Source organism: Danio rerio, chromosome 11, assembly GCF_049306965.1.
Source record: "Danio rerio strain Tuebingen ecotype United States chromosome 11, GRCz12tu, whole genome shotgun sequence".
NCBI lineage: Eukaryota > Metazoa > Chordata > Actinopteri > Cypriniformes > Danionidae > Danio > Danio rerio.
The window spans coordinates 27,733,940-27,753,921 of record NC_133186.1 but is presented as its reverse complement, the minus strand read 5'-3'; the positions used below and the strand labels follow the sequence as shown (position 1 = coordinate 27,753,921).

Sequence of the window (19,982 nt, the reverse complement as noted above, 5' to 3'; positions counted from 1 at the left end):
AGGTACCAAAGCTAGATCCAATCACAAGCACTCAATCCACCACACTCCATTTCTACAGCAACATTTAACTAAATACTTGCAATTTGATAAACATCAGCATAAAGAAGCTAATAAAAATGTCAAAAACTATTTTGGGAAAAAATAAGTGTTATAAAAATCATGTCCCATAAGTTTACAGTGAGAGTGTGTGGTTTATGAGCTGTACTGCAGCCGGCCACCAGGGGGCAATCAAAGTATTTTGGCTTCTCTTTCAGCACGTGAAGCACACTTAAATCAACTTCTTTATTTTGTTGAGCTTTTTCTTTATATTTACACTATCTATCTATCTATCTATCTATCTATCTATCTATCTATCTATCTATCTATCTATCTATCTATCTATCTATCTATCTATCTATCTATCTATCTATCTATCTGTCTGTCTGTCTGTCTGTCTGTCTGTCTGTCTGTCTGTCTGTCTGTCTGTGTCTGTCTGTCTGTCTGTCTGTCTGTCTGTCTGTCTATCTATCTCTATCTCTCTCTCTCTCTTCAAGCAAGAGTCTGTCTCTCTTCAAGCAAGAGTTTAGTTACTATATACAAATGGATGATTTGGAAACTTTCGAAAATATTTGGTGCTATAATAATGCTTTGTGTTGCGTAGATGAAAGCAATGTTGTTTTTACACTTATTTGAAATGTATAGTTTTTCTTTGATTTAAATTGAATGGACTAATTTATAGTAATATTGTGTCTGTTTTAATGTAATAAAGTTTTTGTAAAACAAAATCTCTTTCTCTCTCTCTCTCTCACTCTCTCTCTCTCTCTCTCTCTCTCTCTCTCTCTCTCTCTCTCTCTCTCTCTCTCTCTCTCTCTCTCTCTCTCTCTATATATATATATATATATATATATATATATATATATATATATAGTTACATAAATTAAAATTCTTTATACATTTAATTGTTATAATCTAATTTAATGACAACAATAATATTAGAGATATATTTTATATTTGTTTAGTGTGAAGAGTTTTCCTAATTTGTTCTGCTTGTTCTAAAGAAATTCTGGCAAAACATGGCCAACCAAACAAGCTTCTACCTCCACAAATCCTTCTGAAACTTTTTTGGTCAATTTAAACAGCAAATTTTCAATAATGCAACAGTTCGTTTTTAATTATTCACTTAGTAAGTAAATGAGAAACTGGCATGTTTTCAGGTTAAAAAACCCCACAATCATACTTCTGTATACAGATTCTGTATAGTAACATCTCTTCAGCAGGACTTATTGTTTTTTAGGATTTTATTAAATCTTTATTTTCAACATGCATTCATTCAATACATTTTCTTTTTAATTTCAGTGTTTCTCTTAAATGAAAAGACACCCAGAAAAATCTCCAAGGCTAAGTACGCCTGCTTGGAACCTGAGTTTACAGTAACTGCATGGTCGTCATTTAATTTTAACTGCTTCATAAAACAATACTGCAAATACAAGTAATTAAACAGTATATCAAATCCATGGTTTCTGTTTTACTAATGCAACATATATGAGTGACTACTCTGACTGCCAGATGCATATATGACAACAAATTCATCTCTAAAATCTTACCACTTTCTTTTTATTAGTATTTAAATCAATTAATCAAATACTGACCATCATAATATATTGTTTTCAGACTCGGGGAGCTCAGGGAAACATCATCATGAAACTACTAATCAGATTGTCATAGCTTTCTCTTGGTTTCTCTATATAATCTTTAATAAATATGTTTAAGAATAGGATATTGCCTATCATGAGGACTGCGCACAAGACACTTAAAACATTTATTCTGAAACAGTTATGGCACGTTTTTTAAAAGCGAAGAGTTTGAAGACAGTGAAACTCCACTGGCTGGACTGCTTTTGATCCCAAAATTGTCTCTGTGGCTCGGACAGTCTCGGTCGATCTTAAATATGATTTGCACCAAGGAAAAGGATATTAGGATGGAGACGACACTCAAGTGTTATGTCTGCTCTCGCTTGCAACACTCGGTCCTTCAAGAAATGCTGGTGGGGGAAACTTTTGGATGTTTTTCTCCAGCTCTGTTTGAACAGTTGTCTTTATCATGAGTTTATCGATCTAGAATGACAGCCTCATCGTTGATGCTGGGGTGAAATTTTAGGGAAAAGAAATATTAAATAGGTTCCAGTCTTAATGCTGATGTGAGAGTTTTTCATTTCTGTACATATCATATTGTTCATTTATTCATTCCTTCGGTGTTTTTTTTTTTGTTGTTGTTGTTGTTGCAGTGAGACCTGCACATCTTCTGGTGATATTTTTCCATTTAAATGTGATTTATCAAACAGAAGTTTGTTTTGACTGTGTCCTCAAAGTAGGATTTTTTGATGTACACTTGGAAACCTGAAGGGAAAAACATGTAGAGTATGTTATACGATACAATATGGCTGTATATAGAACATGTTTATTTATTTTATTTGTACAATACAGATTAAAAGAAAATCAGGACAATCCCATTAATGGCAAAACCACTGTCAAGTACAAAGAGTAAATCTTCAAAATAAAAGTCTAGTTTAAAAAAATGAAATTAATCAAAATAACATTATTAATGTTTTTAAAAACATCATTAAACCTACATGAAACAAAAATGCCGTTTTGAATTAATATATATATATATATTTAATATTTTCAAAGTTTTGTTAATTAATTTAATAAGACTCAAGAGCCTTTAAAATTTAATTTGTATTAAATCATTACACACAACAAATCCAGGAAAAAATAATTGGACACTAATTTAAAATGTAACTTGCTTTGTAGATTTTAACTGTGAATAAAGAAGTTATGGTTACATTTATTCTCTAGCAAACATTTTGAAAGCATTTCCTTTCTGATTAACATAGTGATTATGAAATTAATATGGTGATTATTTTCACAGGATGATTTACTTAACTTTCAATATTTACCTGCCTCTATATATAATCAGTTGTTGGCTTCCAAATATAAGAGATAACCAGAAAATTACTAATATTGATCAAAATTTCCATATCAATTGGTATCAGTTAATAACAACTGGTGATTTCCAATGTTATCAGCATCAGTCTGATGTAAATAGTTTAGTATATTAAAGCTGACAAATTAAAGATTAATTAAATTAAAATAAACTACTTATTGATTTGCTGCTTTTTGCCTTTCAAATATAAAGAATTATCAGTGATCTGCATCGACTAAAATAACAATCAGTATCTGGGGATAAATAATTATTTTTAATGTTAGCAATATTGGCCTGATCAGAATATTAGCCCAATATCTAAAAGACAATAAATGATGTATTATTTCTTCCAGATGAACTACTTAAAATGCAGTATTTATTAGCCTAATTAGCTTCCAAAAATAATGAATTATCAGTTATTTGTATAAACCAAAATAACAATTAGTGTCGGGGAATATTAATTTCTATTATTAGAGGTATCATCCTGTTCAGATAATTTATTTAATATATAAAAGCTGATAAATTATTTCTGCCAGATGAATAATTAAAGATAAAGTATATATCAGCCTTTATATCGGTAATTGGCTTCCACATATAATGAATTATCGGTTATTTGTATGAACCAAAATAACAATCAGTATCTGTGAATGTTTATTTCTATTATTAGAGGTATCATCCTGATCAGAAAGCTAGATTAATATATAAAAGCCGATATATTATTTCTACCAGACGAATAACTTAAGATGAAGTATGTATCAGCCTATACATCGATAATTGGCTTCCAAATATAATGAATTATCGGTTATTTGTATGAACCAAAATAACATTTGTATGGGGGTATGTTTATTTCTAATATTAGAGGTATCATTCTGATTAGAAAACTAGCTTAATATATAAAATGGGATATTTAATATTTCTGCCAGATGAACAACTTAAGATGAAGTATATGTCAGATTATATATCGGCAATTGGCTTCCAAATAAGGAATTATCGGTTATTTGTATGAACCAAACAAACAGTCATTATAGGGAAATGTTTATTTCTATTATTAGAGGTAAAATCCTGATCAAAAAATGTAACTTAATATATAAAAGCCAGTTTATCAGCCTATATCTGTACTTGACTTTCAAATATAATGAATTATCTGTAATTTGTATGAATCAAAATAACAATTAGTATCTGGGTATGTTTATTTCTAAAATTAGAGGTAACATTCTGATAAAAAATTAGCTCAATATATAAAACTCAATATATTATTTCTGCCAGATTAACAACTTTATCAGCCTATATATCGGTAATTGGCTTCCAAATACGATGAAATATTGGTTATTGGAATAACAAGCAAAACTTTCACATTGGCAACAAACAATATTTTTTTACATTAAGTTGCATCTCATGTTGTTCTGCCAAATGAACAACTTAGGATGCAGTATCGCTAATAGGCATCCAAATATAATGAATTATCGGTTATTTGTATGGACGAAAGAAACAATGATTATCAGGGAATGTTTTTTTCTAATATTAGAGGTATCATCATGATCAGAAAACTAGCTTAATATATAAAAGCCGATATATTATTTCTGCCAGATGAACAACTAAAGATGAAGAATGTATCAGCCTATATATCGGTAATTGGCTTCCAAATATAATAAATTATGGGTTATTTGTATGCACCAAAATAACAATCAGTATTGAGGAATGTTTATTTCTAATATTAGAGGTATCATCCTGGTCAGAAAATTAGCCTAACATATAAAAGCTGATTTATCAGCCTATATATCGGTATTTGGCTTACAAATATAATGAATTATCAGTTATTGGTATAGCAGGCAAAATTTTCACGTTGACAACAAACATATTTTTTTACTTTACTATTGTTTAGTTTTTTTTTCAAAGTTACATCTTAGGTTGTTCTGCAAAATGAACAACTTAAGATGCAGTATTTATTAGCCTATACTGTATGTCGGTAATTGGCTTCCAAATTGTGAATTATCGTTTACTGGTATAGCAAGCAAAATTTCCGGATTGACACCAAATGTATTGTTTACCTTCACTGCGATCTGTCTGGCTCAACTTTGGTCTCTCCATTCTGCTTGTCACTGGATTTCTGCGAGAGATGCGTGGAGACTGTGGCCGCTTGAGCCACGGCTTTGAAGCTGCGCTTGCGCTTCTGCACGTTCTGCTCGGGGTGGAAGATGATGACATAGACTTTGGGGATGTACAACATGCCCAGGGACACCGTGGCACTCAAACTCATGGACACGGTCAGCGTGGTGGTCTGAATGAACATCTGGTTGAGGGCGGAAAAAAGATTAAGAGTAATATTTGAGCCTGGCCTCAGCTGCGACCTGTCACATGATGTAGATCAGCCGTCAGGGCTTTAGCGCTGAGATATCACTCCACATTACACATACTGTACATACATTCTCTCGGCTGATTGTCATTTGCTGGAAATCAGAGTAATGACTACTATTAGTGGAAGACATCAGCCATGTGCAAACCATTCAGATGCTTTATGCACAATCCCATGTAAGTGCTACAGTGCATGTCATTTGCATACATTCATGATTTATTCCAGCAAGGTTGATTTCAGGTCAGTTTTACGAGTTCGTAGTTTTCATGCATTATAATTATAATTTTTACATTATAATTTAACTGCATTTTATTTCAAATTATGTATATAGGTTATGAGCAATATGTTTTTGCTCCAAAATTATATTTGCTTATATTTTTAAGACTAAGTAAAAGACAAAGCATTTAAATACCAATAAATAAAACATCAGTGAATAACCATTAATCTAAGGGTACATTTAAAGAGAACACAAAGAGTGTATGAATAAGAAAGATTTCAAGCAAACGTCAAAAAAATCTTCATAATGCCAACAAAATAACATTAATGATACAACAAAATGCTAATAATAATAATAATAGTAATAATAATAATAATAATAAATACTATAATAATAAAACAAAACAAATATAATGAAATATAATAAACAAAAATGTATATATCCTCTGCCGTCTGATCTTTATTCCGCTTCTGCTCTTCTTTTCATTTACAAGAAATGAAAAGACTTGAAGAGCACCTTAGGGCCAAAAGCTTTGCGGTTGACCGGCCACTAAAAGACCTCTCTATTAGTCAGAGTATACTTTCCATTTTTAAATCCCTGCGCTTTGTAAGCAAAACCATCCCCCACCGGATGAATACATGTGAAAAACTCAGTGACTAAATGCATAAAGTGTGGCCAGCGTCTGAGCGGCTTTTAGGATGACACAAAAACTGCACCACAATTAAATAGCAATTACGTTCACTTGATATGGCTACATGTTCTTTTTTTAAGTTTTTAATATCTGATTATGATTCACACATTAATACTGTAAGTAAATGCTGCTCTAAAATGAACAGAGCCAGAAGCATCTAGTTCAGAGAAATGTATGTCCAAATTTTCTCTGTCCATCATTTTCTGTAGGTACATTTTAAATGATGGGTTGCACTTCTAATTAGGGGAACAAGCATTAAAAGCAACTGAAACAAATCTTTTTTAATAATACAGTTGTGCTAAAAATAATGAGTTAGTCTTTGCTTTTTTTATGCATCATAAAAATAATGTATATATACACATTGCTCAGCATAAATGAGTACAGCTCCTTTTAAAAAAGAACATTTTTATCTATTTCTAAGTGAAGACAGCCAAGATGTTTAGGTGGATATAAACAAATCAGTTTTATTATACAGTCTCCATTAAAGTAAGAGTTTGGTCACCGGACATATTTGGGAATAGAAAGATAATACATTGAAATTCATAGTGTTATTGTATAAAAACAAATGTTTTATTTATGTTTCTCTTGATTTTTCCTCTTGATTGATTTTTAAATACTTTTCCCCAATGTACTAATTTTGTTAGTACTAATGTAATTTACTAATGGTAATATACAATTTTTTGTTAGATTAGTTTCAGTTTAGGCTTTGGTACTGACTAATTTAATGTATATAGACAAATATATTGTGGAGCACTATATATAAATATATATATATATATATATATATATATATATATATATATATATATATATATATATATATATATATATATATATATATATATATATATATATATATATATATTACATATATTATTTTCGTAGAAATAAAATATAGTTAATGAGGATATCTGTGGCCAAATCTCATCTGAATTCACTGCTTCGTTGCTTTAGATTATTTTCCCTTTGTTTACCCTACAGTATAGTAATATTCAACACTTCCACAATTGTGTTACAGAAAGGTTTGAATCCAGATTTGCTGTTATATTCATGGTCGACTTTGGTTCTAATAAGTTGCTTTTTAATATTTGATTGCTGAACTAAGAAGAGAATAATGAAACAAAATACACTTTACAAGGGTTTCCGCAGGTTTCATCAAGTCAAATTTAAGACTTTTAAAGATAATAATAAATGAAATTTCAGACCTATAGAGATATAAATGCTAAGAATCTTTTTTAATGGCCCAGTAAAAAAGATTTTTACCTGGCTCATCAAAAAAAAGTCTAATTTAGTAATTGCCACATATTTTGAATAATATGTCAAAACAAACAAACTCTTGGTGCATACAGTACATTCACTTTGTTTCAGCATAACGTTTTGTTTTGATAAGTTTTAAAAACTGTAATAAACTAAATGTATTCACAACAGTCTGTAAAAGATCGATGTCCTCACCAGGTAGCTATAAACAACTTTTTAGGGGATTTCACCTTTATGATGATGGGACAGTGGAGGTTTACAGACAGTAAAGTGTGGGGGGCAGAAAGAGGAGGAGGATCGGCAAAAGATCTCAAGCCTGGAATTGAATAATAGGCTATTGGCGCTAACTATAAACACAAATTTTAACAAATGTTATAGTGAGGAAGATAATTATACCCTACTGGTAAATATAGAGTTAATGAATAAAATATGTGTTGAAAGTTTTATTGAGATGGATTATTGGTGATTGGGTAGCTTTACACGGACATTGGAAGACCTACAACACAACATTTCAGGGAATATAAGGCTTTTTAATACATAGACTGATGTTATTTTTGAAACTAAACACTTTTTAAGTCCAATCAGACATCCTGTTCACTGAGTGCAAGTTACTCCCATAATTCAGCAAATCATCATGGGATGTAGGAAAATGTGGGTATACAGTGGGAGAAATTAGTATTGAACACGTCATGTTTTTTCTTGGAAATAATATTTTTAGAAGAGCAGTTGACAAGGAATTGAACCCAGTTTTGGTAAAAACCTAAACAATACATGAACATGCATTACTCAGGTGTGATTTTTTCCAACAGAGTGGAAAATTCTAGGTGGTTCTATGGGTCTCGTCTGAATTTTCTATTGGATTCGAGTCAGGTCATTGGCTGAGCCATTCTACAGCTTGATTTTCTTTCTCTAAAAGCAATTGAGCTTCCTTGGCTGTATTCTGCATCATTGTCTTGCTGAAATGACCACTCTGGTTTCATCTTCATCATCCTGATAAAGTACATGTTGGACTAAGGCAGCTAATATTCCTTTATAATGACAAGGGCAGAGGGTTGCTGAAGAACTACAGAAAGATTTTATCTACTCTCCGGGCCTTCACTACCTTTCTACACCTCCCTTTCTTCATGTGTTCATTACTTTTTCCCTGTGTCATTTTATTTTATTATGCATAATTTAATTAATAACCAATTAGTTTTAATTCTTTGCATATATTTCATTGGTTTTTACCAAAATCTGGTGAAAACTTCAAGTCAACAGCACCATTAGAAATGTGTTTTCTTAAAAAATGTTTTTATACTGTTTTTTGAGGTTTTTAATACTTATTTCCCCCACGGTATTCTACATAATGTTAAAGGAATAGTTCACACAAAAAATATATCTACTTACTACGTACTCAAGTAAAGTAGTTCCAAACCTTCAATGTGTTTCTTTTTTCTGAAGATATTTTAAAAAATGTTTCAAATGAGTAGCCACTGGCCAACTATTAATGTTATTGTTTTAACATTCTTCAGAACATCTCCTTTTGTGTTCAACAGAAGGAAGAAACTCATAAAGGTTTGGAACAGGTAATAGAATTTTATTTTCGGATAACTGAAAAACAGGATGGCTTTGATAGAAGTTTCATTTAGGAACTATCATTTTAACCTTAAATGACCATTATCTTTAATAACCATTTACCTTTTCGGTGGATTGTGATGTGCCAAAAAAGATGGGGACGAAGGCCAGCCAGATGATGCACGTGGTGTACATGGTAAAGCCAATGGGTTTGGCCTCGTTGAAGGTTTCAGGAACTCCTCTGCTCTTGATGGCGTAGACTGTACAGGTGACCATCAGCCCCATACTGTAACTCAGACAGCCAATCAGAGACAGATCCGACATGTCACACTTCAGAATCCCTCGCGCAAACTCAGGGTTTGGAGGACGCAGCTCATCAAAGTCCACATTGGTGTGAGGAGGAACCACTCCAAACCATATGAAAATACCCAAGAGCTGAGAGGAGAAAGAAGAGAAGAGCACTGAACATCCATGCAACACTCTAAACCCTGCTGCTTTAATTATTCAGTGGACACAAAGTCCTTGGACAAAATGTCTTTTGGAGACATAAAGCATAGTAAACCAGGCAGTTCCTCTGAATGAAGAGTTCATTTTACATAGATTATGATTTAAATAATTAAATGAACTTTTTAGCTACTTTTAAGACAACTATTATTTAAAGGGTTAGTTCACTAAAAATGAAAATTACCTCATCATTTATTCTGCCTTATGTGCTTTAAGGAGTTTCTTCCTTCAACACAATGTAATTTGGGAAAAATGCTGGCACCCTTTGACCTCCATAGCAGGACAAAAATGACTATAGAAGTCAATTATATTTTTAAAATATGATGACAAAAATGATGATAGAATTTTCTTTTTTTTTTAGATTTATTTGTTTATTCAATTATGATTTATTTGAATTACAACTATTTATAAACACATGGAAAAGATTGTAAAGTCTTAACTCATCCTTTTTAAAATGTGTTTTAATTCATATTTCTTTTACTCTTTGAGTTGCAATTATGATCCAACTAATTAAAATACTTTATTTTTTATTTTACTATGATTTATTTGCAGTAATAAACTTTGTAACATAATTTAGCATGTATTTACTAAAATGAACCATATTTTAATTCTAATAATATTAATTACAGTATTTATTCATCTTTGATAATTTTAGTTAATGGAAATACAGTTGTTCATTGCCAGTTCTAAGTGAATTGTGTGTATTTTATGTTAGTAAATACATTAACTACCATTAATGATAACACTTTAGTTTAGGTCATAATTCATGCTATTAACTACTGGCTTAAACCTTGCCTATTATTAAGATATTAACTGTTCATTAGTAGTTATAAAGTATGATCTTATTCTGCATCCAACCCAAAACCCAAAGCCAACCTCTACCTAACTAGAGGTTTATTAATAAACAGCTAATTAATAGTTTATTAAGCTATTAGTGTAGGTTAATGGTTTGTTAATGCTGTAAATCGTGACCTAAACTAAAGTGTTACCACATTAACTAATGCACTATAAAAGATGATGGATTCCACACAATCGATTTGTGTTAGACAACAAGAAGGAATTAAGTTAACTTTTTAGTTTTACAAATTTAAGTAGATTGAACATAAAACGATTAGGTTCTTTAAAAAAAAACAAGAATTGTGTTGTTTCAGCTAATTTTAAATAAGTTGTTTGAACAAAGAGCAAACAACATTTTTTAAGTGTGTGATCAAAATTACAAAACATTAAATAATATAAAATTTAATATATTTAGATCTATTATGTATAGATGATACCACAGCCAGATTACCGTGCAGCCTAAGACCGGTTACTCACTGAAGCTAAGCAGGGTTGAGCCTCGTCAGTACCTGGATGGGAGACCACTTGGGAAAACTAGGTTGCTATTGGAAGTGGTGTTAGAGAGGCCAGCAGGGGGGCACAACCTGCGGTCTGCTTGAGTCACTAAAACTGAAGGGGACACTGTACTGTTCTCTGAGGTCCTGACTCTACGTGGTCGTTAAAATCCCATGGCACTTCTCGTTAAGAGTAGGGGTGTAACCCCGGTGTCTTGGCCAAAGTCCCTCTATCGGCCCTTATGATCATGGCCTCCCAATCATCCCCATCCACCGAATTGGCTCTATCACTGTCTTTTTACTCCACCAATAGCTGGTGTGTGGTAAGCACACTGGCGCCGTTGTCCTGTGGCAGCCATCGCATCATCCAAGTGGATGCTGCACATTGGTGGTGTTGTGGAGAGACCCCCCTCATGATTGTGAAGCGCTTTGGGTGTACGGCCATACACAATAAATGCGCTATATAAATACACATTACATTACATCACACACATTCAATTATATATACCCTAAATAACATTAAATTTGATTTTTAAATTTTTATTTTAATGTATTTCAACCAAAATTCACTCCAAAAATTATTTTTTTGCAGCTTGTTTAAATGTACTTATTTAAAATGAGCTGCAATAACCCAATTCTTAAAACTCAATTGTTTTATGTTCAATCTGTTTAAATTGTTACGTTTACTTAATCAATTTGTGTAGGGACCCTGAAATTTTTACAGTGTTGTAAAACATTAGTGGAGAAATAGCCCAAAAATGACCCAAAAGTCACAAAGTTACTTTTGAAACACTTCAAAACAGCATATTCAATAAAATATTTAACACACTTTGAAATTAACAACAAAGTCAGTTCCTCAATGTCTAGCAACTCACTTTGAACAATCGTAAATTTCTGACACACCTGTACTGAGATCAGAATAAATGTGATGATCAGCTGGGACGTGGGGCTGATAAACTTTGGCGGTGTGACCGATTTCTTCCCCTGCTCAAAGATCCTGTAGATTCGATTGGTTTTGGTGAGCATGGCAGAGTAACTGATGCACATCCCCAGTCCCAAGAGCAGCCTCCGAAATGCACACACCACAGTGCCTGGCTCAGCGATCATGAGGAACGTGATAAGATATATGAGGAAGATGCCTGTCAGAAGCACATAACTGAGCTCTCGGCCCGAAGCGCGGACTATTGGGGTGTCATTAAAGCGTATGAAGGTGGCGATGACTCCCGTTGTTGCAAGAATTCCCAATACAGCCAGAAAAACAGGGATAATGGCCCACGGAGAGCTCCACTCCAGCTTGATGATGGGTGTGGGACGGCAGGCCGTGCGGTTGGGGGTGGGTCTCATGTCAAACGGGCACATGTCACAGTTAAATTCATCCAGTAGGAACTGATACCCATCACAGAGCTCACAATGCCAACAGCATGGCACCCCCTTCACCATCCTCTTCCTCTCCCCGGATTCACACGGAAAACTGCACACTGAGTCTGGAACCAGCTTTTCCCCTCCAGACCACTGCATATCTTCAGCCTTACAGAAAGAGAGAAATATTTTCACACAACGTGCATTCAGGAACGTCCCAAAATACCCAACAGGCTTAATGCGCTTACACTGAGTCGTAAGTGGTTGGTCCACTGGCCGATGAGTTTATATCCCGGGTTGGTGGTGTTGGAAAGCTGGTACTGGAAGATATCGTATCGTCCTGGGGCATCACCATTTTCATTAAACATCACACCTGTGCCGGCGCTGCCTTTAGAGGAAACACACACACACAGGGATTTGATATTCAACATCACAAACGCAATGATTTGAAACAATAGAGTCATTTCATTTAGACAGAGGCGTCTGCAAGGGCGTAAAATTGGGTTAATGCGTGGCAATTATTTCCATTGTTCTTTTCCACGTTGTAAAATTGTCAAACATAACTTTGAAGGTGACTTTTCCATATCAAAGGTTGCTTACAAGAAAATACACAGGTGTAAAATGGTAACAAAATGGTGTAAACAGCAGCCAGAAGCTGTTTACAGTGTACAACCTGAAAATAGTGGCATTTTCTTAGGATTTAAGTGCAAATAATTATATATACTATTTATTCTACAGATCCAATGATATTTTAACATGCATAAGTTGAATTTAGATGTATTAATACTGACATATAATTTTTTCAAATCATACAATTTTAATTATTTCACATCTTCAGGACATTTTCACAGCACTTCCTTTTTTATATCTGGAGAAAGTCTTATTTCTTTTAGTTTGGTGGGAATAAACCTGTTTTAATTTTGTTTAAAACAACTTTTTACAGTCAATATTATTCGTCCCCTTTTCCATTGGCTACTGAACAAACCACTGTTGTCTAAGGACTTGCCTAATTTATTATTATTATTTTTTTATGACTTGCCTAATTAACCTAACTTGGCTGGTTAACCTAATTAACCCAGTTAAGCGTTTAAAATGCACCTTAAGCTGAATACTAGTAGTTAGCTATTCATTCATTTATTCATTCTTTTTCCTTCAGCTTAGTCTCTTTATTCATTAGGGGTTGCCACAGCGGAATGAACCTAAACTTATCCAGCATATGTTTTACACAGCAAATGACCAGTACTGGGAAACACCCATACACTCTAACATTCACACACATACACCAGTAGTTTTTTTCAATTCACCTACAGCGCATGTCTTTAGACAGTGGGGGAAACTGGAGCCCCTAAAGGAAACTCACGCAAACACAAGGAGAACATGCAAACTCCACACAGAAACACCAACTGACCCAGCCGGGGCTCAATACAGTGTCCTTTGTGCTTTGAGGCAACAGTGCTAACCACCGAGCCACCGTGCCACCCGTAATTAGCTTTATTACAAATGAATGATTAAACTATTATGTTTTATAATGTGTTTTAAAAAATATCTCTGTTACACAGCTCTTGGAAAATATTTATTTTTTACTGGATACTTTACCTCAGTATTACGGCTATATTATAAAATATTTTGTGGCAATATCATAATGAGCATTTATGATAGTATGTATCAAATGAATGTTGCCTTACCAGGACACTAAAGCCCTCTGTACACCTTCCTTTAACGTAAACCGTATACATTTTCCTATTAATTCAATTCAATTTCAATTATTAACTGCACACTAAGCATTTTATGTGCACTTTTGGAGGATTTTAAATTTTTATTTAAAACAAATGTTCTTACCATCTGATTTATGGTGAGAAAAAACATTCACCACTACAAATTTTACTCCCTACACTGCCAAAAAAGATTTTCTTACATAAAGTTTTTATCTAATTTCTAATTAAAATTTCTAAGAATTCCTAAGTGATGCATTTTCAAAAAAAGTACAATGTTGTTTTGTTTTCAAAAGTAAATCGTCAAAATTAAGTGAGTTTTTCCTTAAAAAAGCTAAATTATCAATGAGCTTGTTTTCAGTTTAAAATAAATGCCCTTGCACTGGCAATTAAGTTGATTTAAATTTGATAACATTACTGAAACACCCGCTTCAATATCGAATGTTATCACTCGATAGAATAGACATTATCAGTGGTTATCAGCTAATAGATAAGTGCCAGAAGAAGCCTGCTAGTAGGTTTAGAAGGATGTTATCATCCATCCACATGGTTAATGAGCTATACTAACCTCTTAAGGCCCAAGCTGTTTTTGCATTTTTTATTTCACTTTGCTATTTGGGCTTATTTGGAACCTAATTAAAATAAAAACCATATAAGTATAAGAATAAGTACTATCTTTTGATATGACATATTTTTAGCAAAATTTATGTCTATATATGTGTGGTCCGAATTTACATAAAACACTTTTTCTGACTGTTTTTAATGCATATATAACATATATATATATATATATAATTTTTTTTTTTTTTTTTTTTTTTTACTTGCTTCGACTATCAGAGTAAAATCTTTTTTTTCCCCATTTTGGACAGTTAAAAAAGTATTTGGGACATTTCATATGCTGCAAAACAGTTGCAGTATGACACTGTCTGTCTGTAACAAAATCTAAAACATTCAAAGTATTTTAAATAGCCACTTAAGAGCTAAAATGTGCTGTCCACGTAGGTGGCCACTCAAGCCACAGCAGGCTAATAGAGAAGGTTGGGTTTAGGGTTGGGGTAAAGGTAGATGTTAATAAAATACAATTAATAGGAAATTTGATAAATGATATAGATAATTCTTGCTAACTTCCAGCCGCAACCGTATGTGATCTATAGCTGATTAACCATTTGGATGGATGATAACAGCCTTCTGAGCCTACTAGTAGGTGCAGAAGGGCCCTACTGGCCCATATCAACCAGCTGGTTACCACTGATAGAGCCCATTCAATCGAGTGATAACATTCAAAGCCGCTGACTGAAAACACCAAAAAAATTATTGTCTAGAAACTGCTTCTGTATTTAGGAATTTTTAGATATTTGGACTACAACAAAACATAAACTTTAAGTAAGAAACACATTAAATATAACATTGATTGATTGACATAACTTTTTTGCAGTGTTTGCCACTTCTGCTTTGTCAGTGGGGCGTTATTTGTTGTACTGGCTGTTCTGAGACTAAGTAGACATGCCATAATATAATAGACCTCAGGTGTGCATTACCTTCAAACAATTGAATGGACTGAACCAATTCTAACACTTACTCTACAGTGTAAACAAAGGGACAACAAAGGGAACTATATCAAAGTGTTACCAACAAAATATGAAATTCTATAAAGACAGATGCGCATATTCAATCTTACAAGCCTTCCTATAAACCACAGTTTACAAAATCATGAGGGACAAGGTCTCCACACAGCACGTTTTGTTCCCCTCAGGCAAGAAAAGATTTCCATACAAGAGCGTGAGGACATCCACAGTGCGTAAACTGAATAGCTGTGCTTTTCATAGAAATCTCTTAGGAATGAGTGACGAAGAAGAAAAGGGATTTTTCACCGAGAGATGCCAATGAAAAAAGAAGTGCGCCCTGTGTTTGGAGAGCGGCTGCCCTGGGGAGAATCAAAGACAAGGAGAGAGATGAGGGAGGGGGTTAAAACAAGTCTGTGCACTGCAGTATTGTGCATTAGTGGATCTCTTCAGGCTGGGATTGAGTGCTGACCTCTCTCTTCGCTCTCTGACTAACCCATGGGACTCGCAGCCTTCCTCCTTGGAAACGGCAGCTTCTTCTCTGCCCTTTCCCCCCGCGCCAAAACTACTCTTCACCTATTTTCACCTGTCAGTCTCAGAGTAATGGCTAATATCCTTCATTCCAAAAGGTTTGACAAAGGTACGATTATTACGCACAACCTTCCTGACGGATTCAAAGCATTCCTCAGAAATAAAAGCTGCATTCAAATTCCTGTGAGGTTGATTAGTCTTGTTTCAATACAAACCCATTACCGACTGCAAATTCAAGGTCTTTTTCGCGGGGTCTGAAACGGCTCACATGCTCCTGCTCTGTCCTTGAGAAGGCTTACCATTAAAATTGACGGCACGGATGTAAGTCAGCAGCATTCTTCCATCCACCGGGTCCATTTTGTCGCAAACACCCATTGAACCGGGACAGAGGTCGATGTGCATGCTGTGAAGAGCGTGGGCCATTGCGTACACCGCGTCGATCACAAACTGCACCTTGCCTTCCTGTTCGTACCCCGAATCCCGGCCGATTCGTTCCTCTCCTGAAAGCAAGATGACAGGAATTGAAAAGGCTTTGCTGAGGGAATAATCCATTTAGCTGTACTTTACACGTCTTAAAAGCATAAGAATGTGTGATCGTTCATGCACTACTGCGATTATGGGAGTAATTTGTCTGAAATTATTTCCTCGCCTGTGCATTTCCTCAGCCCGCCGTCGCCTCTGATTCCAGGCCGTGTCAGCTTGCATTTGAAGTCGTCCTCCCAGAATTCAGCAAACCAGATGTTCCTCCTGTTGTTTTCCAGGGATCTTGTGGTGAAGTATTGATCGAAACCTGAGAAACAGGTTAATGGGAGAGTTCACTCAAAGAAGAAAATCTGCGGTTGATTTTCTCACCTTACTAAAGGTTTAGTCTTCAGCAGATCATTAAAAAGGATTTTAGCTAAAAAGCATAACCCCTGCGGATTCTTAAAATGCGAATCAGCACTTTAAAAGTCATAAAAACAAATACAGGAAACATTAAATCATGAGGGCTGCACATATATCTTTTGCAAGTGCAATTCGCGCCTGCTCTTCTCACATAAATCCACTAGAGGGCCCTGTTGACTAACTCACTGACTGACTGACCAACCAACCGATCCCCATAGATATTTACATTAGATGTCGCCTACGCTGTTGTTGTCTATTAAAAGGAATGCATCAATAGAGCCGTCTTTTTAGTACAAGGTAGTGCTCCTTTAAAATGAATGTGGGACCAAGGTGCAGTGGAGGACTAGCCATCCAGAGTCTGACATATAAACACATATATACATATATCTATGATCAGGAGTTTTCCTGGTGGTCAGTATGCAAATATTTTTTTAAAATACAAAAATTAAAAATTTTACATAACTTTTTTAAATCGATAGATAAGTGATCGCACAAGAATTGCCGACAAAGAACGTGTGTTTGTGTGCATGGAAATGTATTGACCCCCTTTTCTACTTTTACTTCTCATTTTAATGGGGGGAGTGATTCGATTGTGAATTAATTCCCGTTGTAAACGACTCGTTCAGTTAGCCGACAATAATACGTTTCTAGCACCGCAGCATCTTTTATGCAGCTGATTTTATTCAACAAAACTAGCATAAGCCTGGTATTTAGTGCAAGTTGGTGCTACTTTGTAGGGGTGTCAAAATTAATTGTTTCTTCGGTGCACCCTGATGCAGACGCGGACAATTCCATATCGGTTCAGTAATAATCATACCGGTTATTATGTACTGATGTCATTTACCTCATATGCGTTCTGTTGCGAGGGAGGTGAGCGCAGGTATTTACAATACTCCAGGCGCAAACTACTTAAAAATGCAGAAACTGTGCACAATTTCACTGCATGTGCGTGATTTCTGGACAGTCTTTCTCTGAAACTTCCAGCAGAAGCCCCTATTTCTCTGCAACTGAGGGAATGAAAGTGAACTCCATTTCTCTCTCTCTCACTGTGGCACATTTCACCTGTTGGCGTGACTTTTCCTCTCGGCTACTGGCATGATTTTTTCTCCCCTCTCTTTTCCTCTCGGCTGTTACACTGATACTTCTAAATATACTGTAGGTATGCATTCCCGCGGCTGTACCTGTGCATTGTCGCGGGACCCGACCAGATTTCATGCAGCGCAAGAGTAAATTTCTGAATAAAGTGCGGGAGCCGTCGGTAACTCTGGTGTAATTTTAACAGTAGTGGGCGGTCTTACAATATCGTTCTCGAGCAAGCGAGCGAGCAAGCAAGCATGTGTGGCGTGTGTGTTTGTTTGGTACTGTCTATTAGGGTTGGGCATCTAAGCTATAATGCCGATCCGATACGCATCTTGATACAAAGAATACGATCCGATATATTAGCGATACATTTGTGACATTGCGATGCAACACGATAGGATTTACACCCATATCACGATACAATGCGATAATTCAGCACTAACTTATAAGATCAAGTTTATGAGATGATGTAAGAAAGGATGCTGTGCCATTGAATGAGTTTGATTATTTATTAACCAAGTAAAACCAAGACTTTTTTTACAAACTGGCTTTTCTCTCAGAGCCAGAGTGTCAGTTTACAGTAGAGGACCATTTTAGAACCTATACCACATATTATTTAAGTATTTTCAAGATAAACAGAATGTATAAGTGCAATATATATTATAAATGTATATATTTGCACTCTTTCAACATAAAGGTTTACCATTGCACAACAACAATTGTGATTAAACTTTTCAACTATGAAAACAAGTTTTACAAAGATATATTGTGCCACTGAATATTCAAAACTTAAGGTCGTGAACTAGCAGTGTTATGCTGCTTTGAAACATCACTGTCACTGTAAACAACAGGCTAATAAAAATATAAATAAATAAAAATTAACAGGAGGTGTTTAAAACCTTCGTTCTCCGCGACATTAGGCTGAATATCTTTGCAGATGAACAATGCAATAGCATTCGTTATTGGCGTAGAGCGCACAAAACTGTTGCGCATGGAGAAAACTTTCAATGCTTTTCTCACCACTTTTGGAGCTGGTAGCTACAGTTGAAGCAGAGCAGGAAGCCGGGGATGCAGAAACACTGGAAGATGCTTCCACAACAACACTGAGGCGCCGCTTCAAGTGAGATATCAGATTAGTCGTACTGCCCGTGTATTTTACAGATGCGCGGCACATTTTGAAAATTGCATCTGTCCTGTCAAGTCGTCCATCCTTTTTGCAGAATCCATAATGTTGCCAAACTTTAGATTTAAAACTCAGTGAGGAATAAAATGTTTGTTTTGCTTCTCGCGCTTTCTGATGGCGCACCACTAGCTTCATCCGCACACTTGATACACTGAGTTATAGTGTAAGTGTACACATCCGCAAGTCCGTTGCTAATGCATACTTTATGTAGGTCGATTAAATTATGCGCCAAAAACAGGTTGACAACACTTGCTAATAAATAAAAAATACATTCTATATTAAAAATATAAGTTGTATCTTGGAAAAACCGATGCATCTCGCGAAAACCGATGCATCTCGATTTGCTTCCAAAATTTCATTCATCCTCTGCTGCTCTACCGATGCACTCGCATCGTGCACGCGGATGACCGCGTATCGATACATATCGGTTAATCTTCCCATCCCTACTGTCTATGTTTGTGTATGTGTGTGAATGAGACAAAATGTGGTGTTGTGTGTCTCTGTGTGTGTGTGTTTATACAGACAGCTTGTTGTAGCCAACCCCCAAAATATAACACTGTGTATGAAAAGCCTCATCAATGCACCGTGATGCTCCGAGATTTCAATTTGAACTGAATCGATGACATGATAATCAGAACCAAACCGAACCATGAGACCATTATAGGTTCACGCCTCTACTACTTTGCCTTATGGTCAGGGCAGTAAGAAACTGTATTATCATCAATACTTGTTGAGCACAAAAGTTCATAACATACAAAAATGTAAAAATTGAAATCTTACCTATGAAATGTTCTGCCTTTGT

At 34.9% G+C, this 19,982-nt stretch overlaps 1 protein-coding gene across 1 annotated transcript in view; it reads right to left on the bottom strand.

The window, feature by feature from the left end:
- Positions 1-1,293: 1,293 nt before the first annotated feature.
- grm6b (glutamate receptor, metabotropic 6b) overlaps positions 1,294-19,982 on the bottom strand; it is a 45,501-nt gene continuing 26,812 nt past the window's right edge. Inside the window, exons 6-12 of the mRNA NM_001080020.2 lie at positions 16,682-16,822; positions 16,332-16,532; positions 12,476-12,615; positions 11,772-12,395; positions 9,157-9,468; positions 5,010-5,251; positions 1,294-2,375 (exon numbers count right to left, since the gene is read on the bottom strand). Coding sequence (NP_001073489.2) covers positions 5,012-5,251; positions 9,157-9,468; positions 11,772-12,395; positions 12,476-12,615; positions 16,332-16,532; positions 16,682-16,822 — 1,658 coding nt within the window. The 3' untranslated portion in view covers positions 1,294-2,375; positions 5,010-5,011. The remainder of the gene's footprint in view (positions 2,376-5,009; positions 5,252-9,156; positions 9,469-11,771; positions 12,396-12,475; positions 12,616-16,331; positions 16,533-16,681; positions 16,823-19,982) is intronic.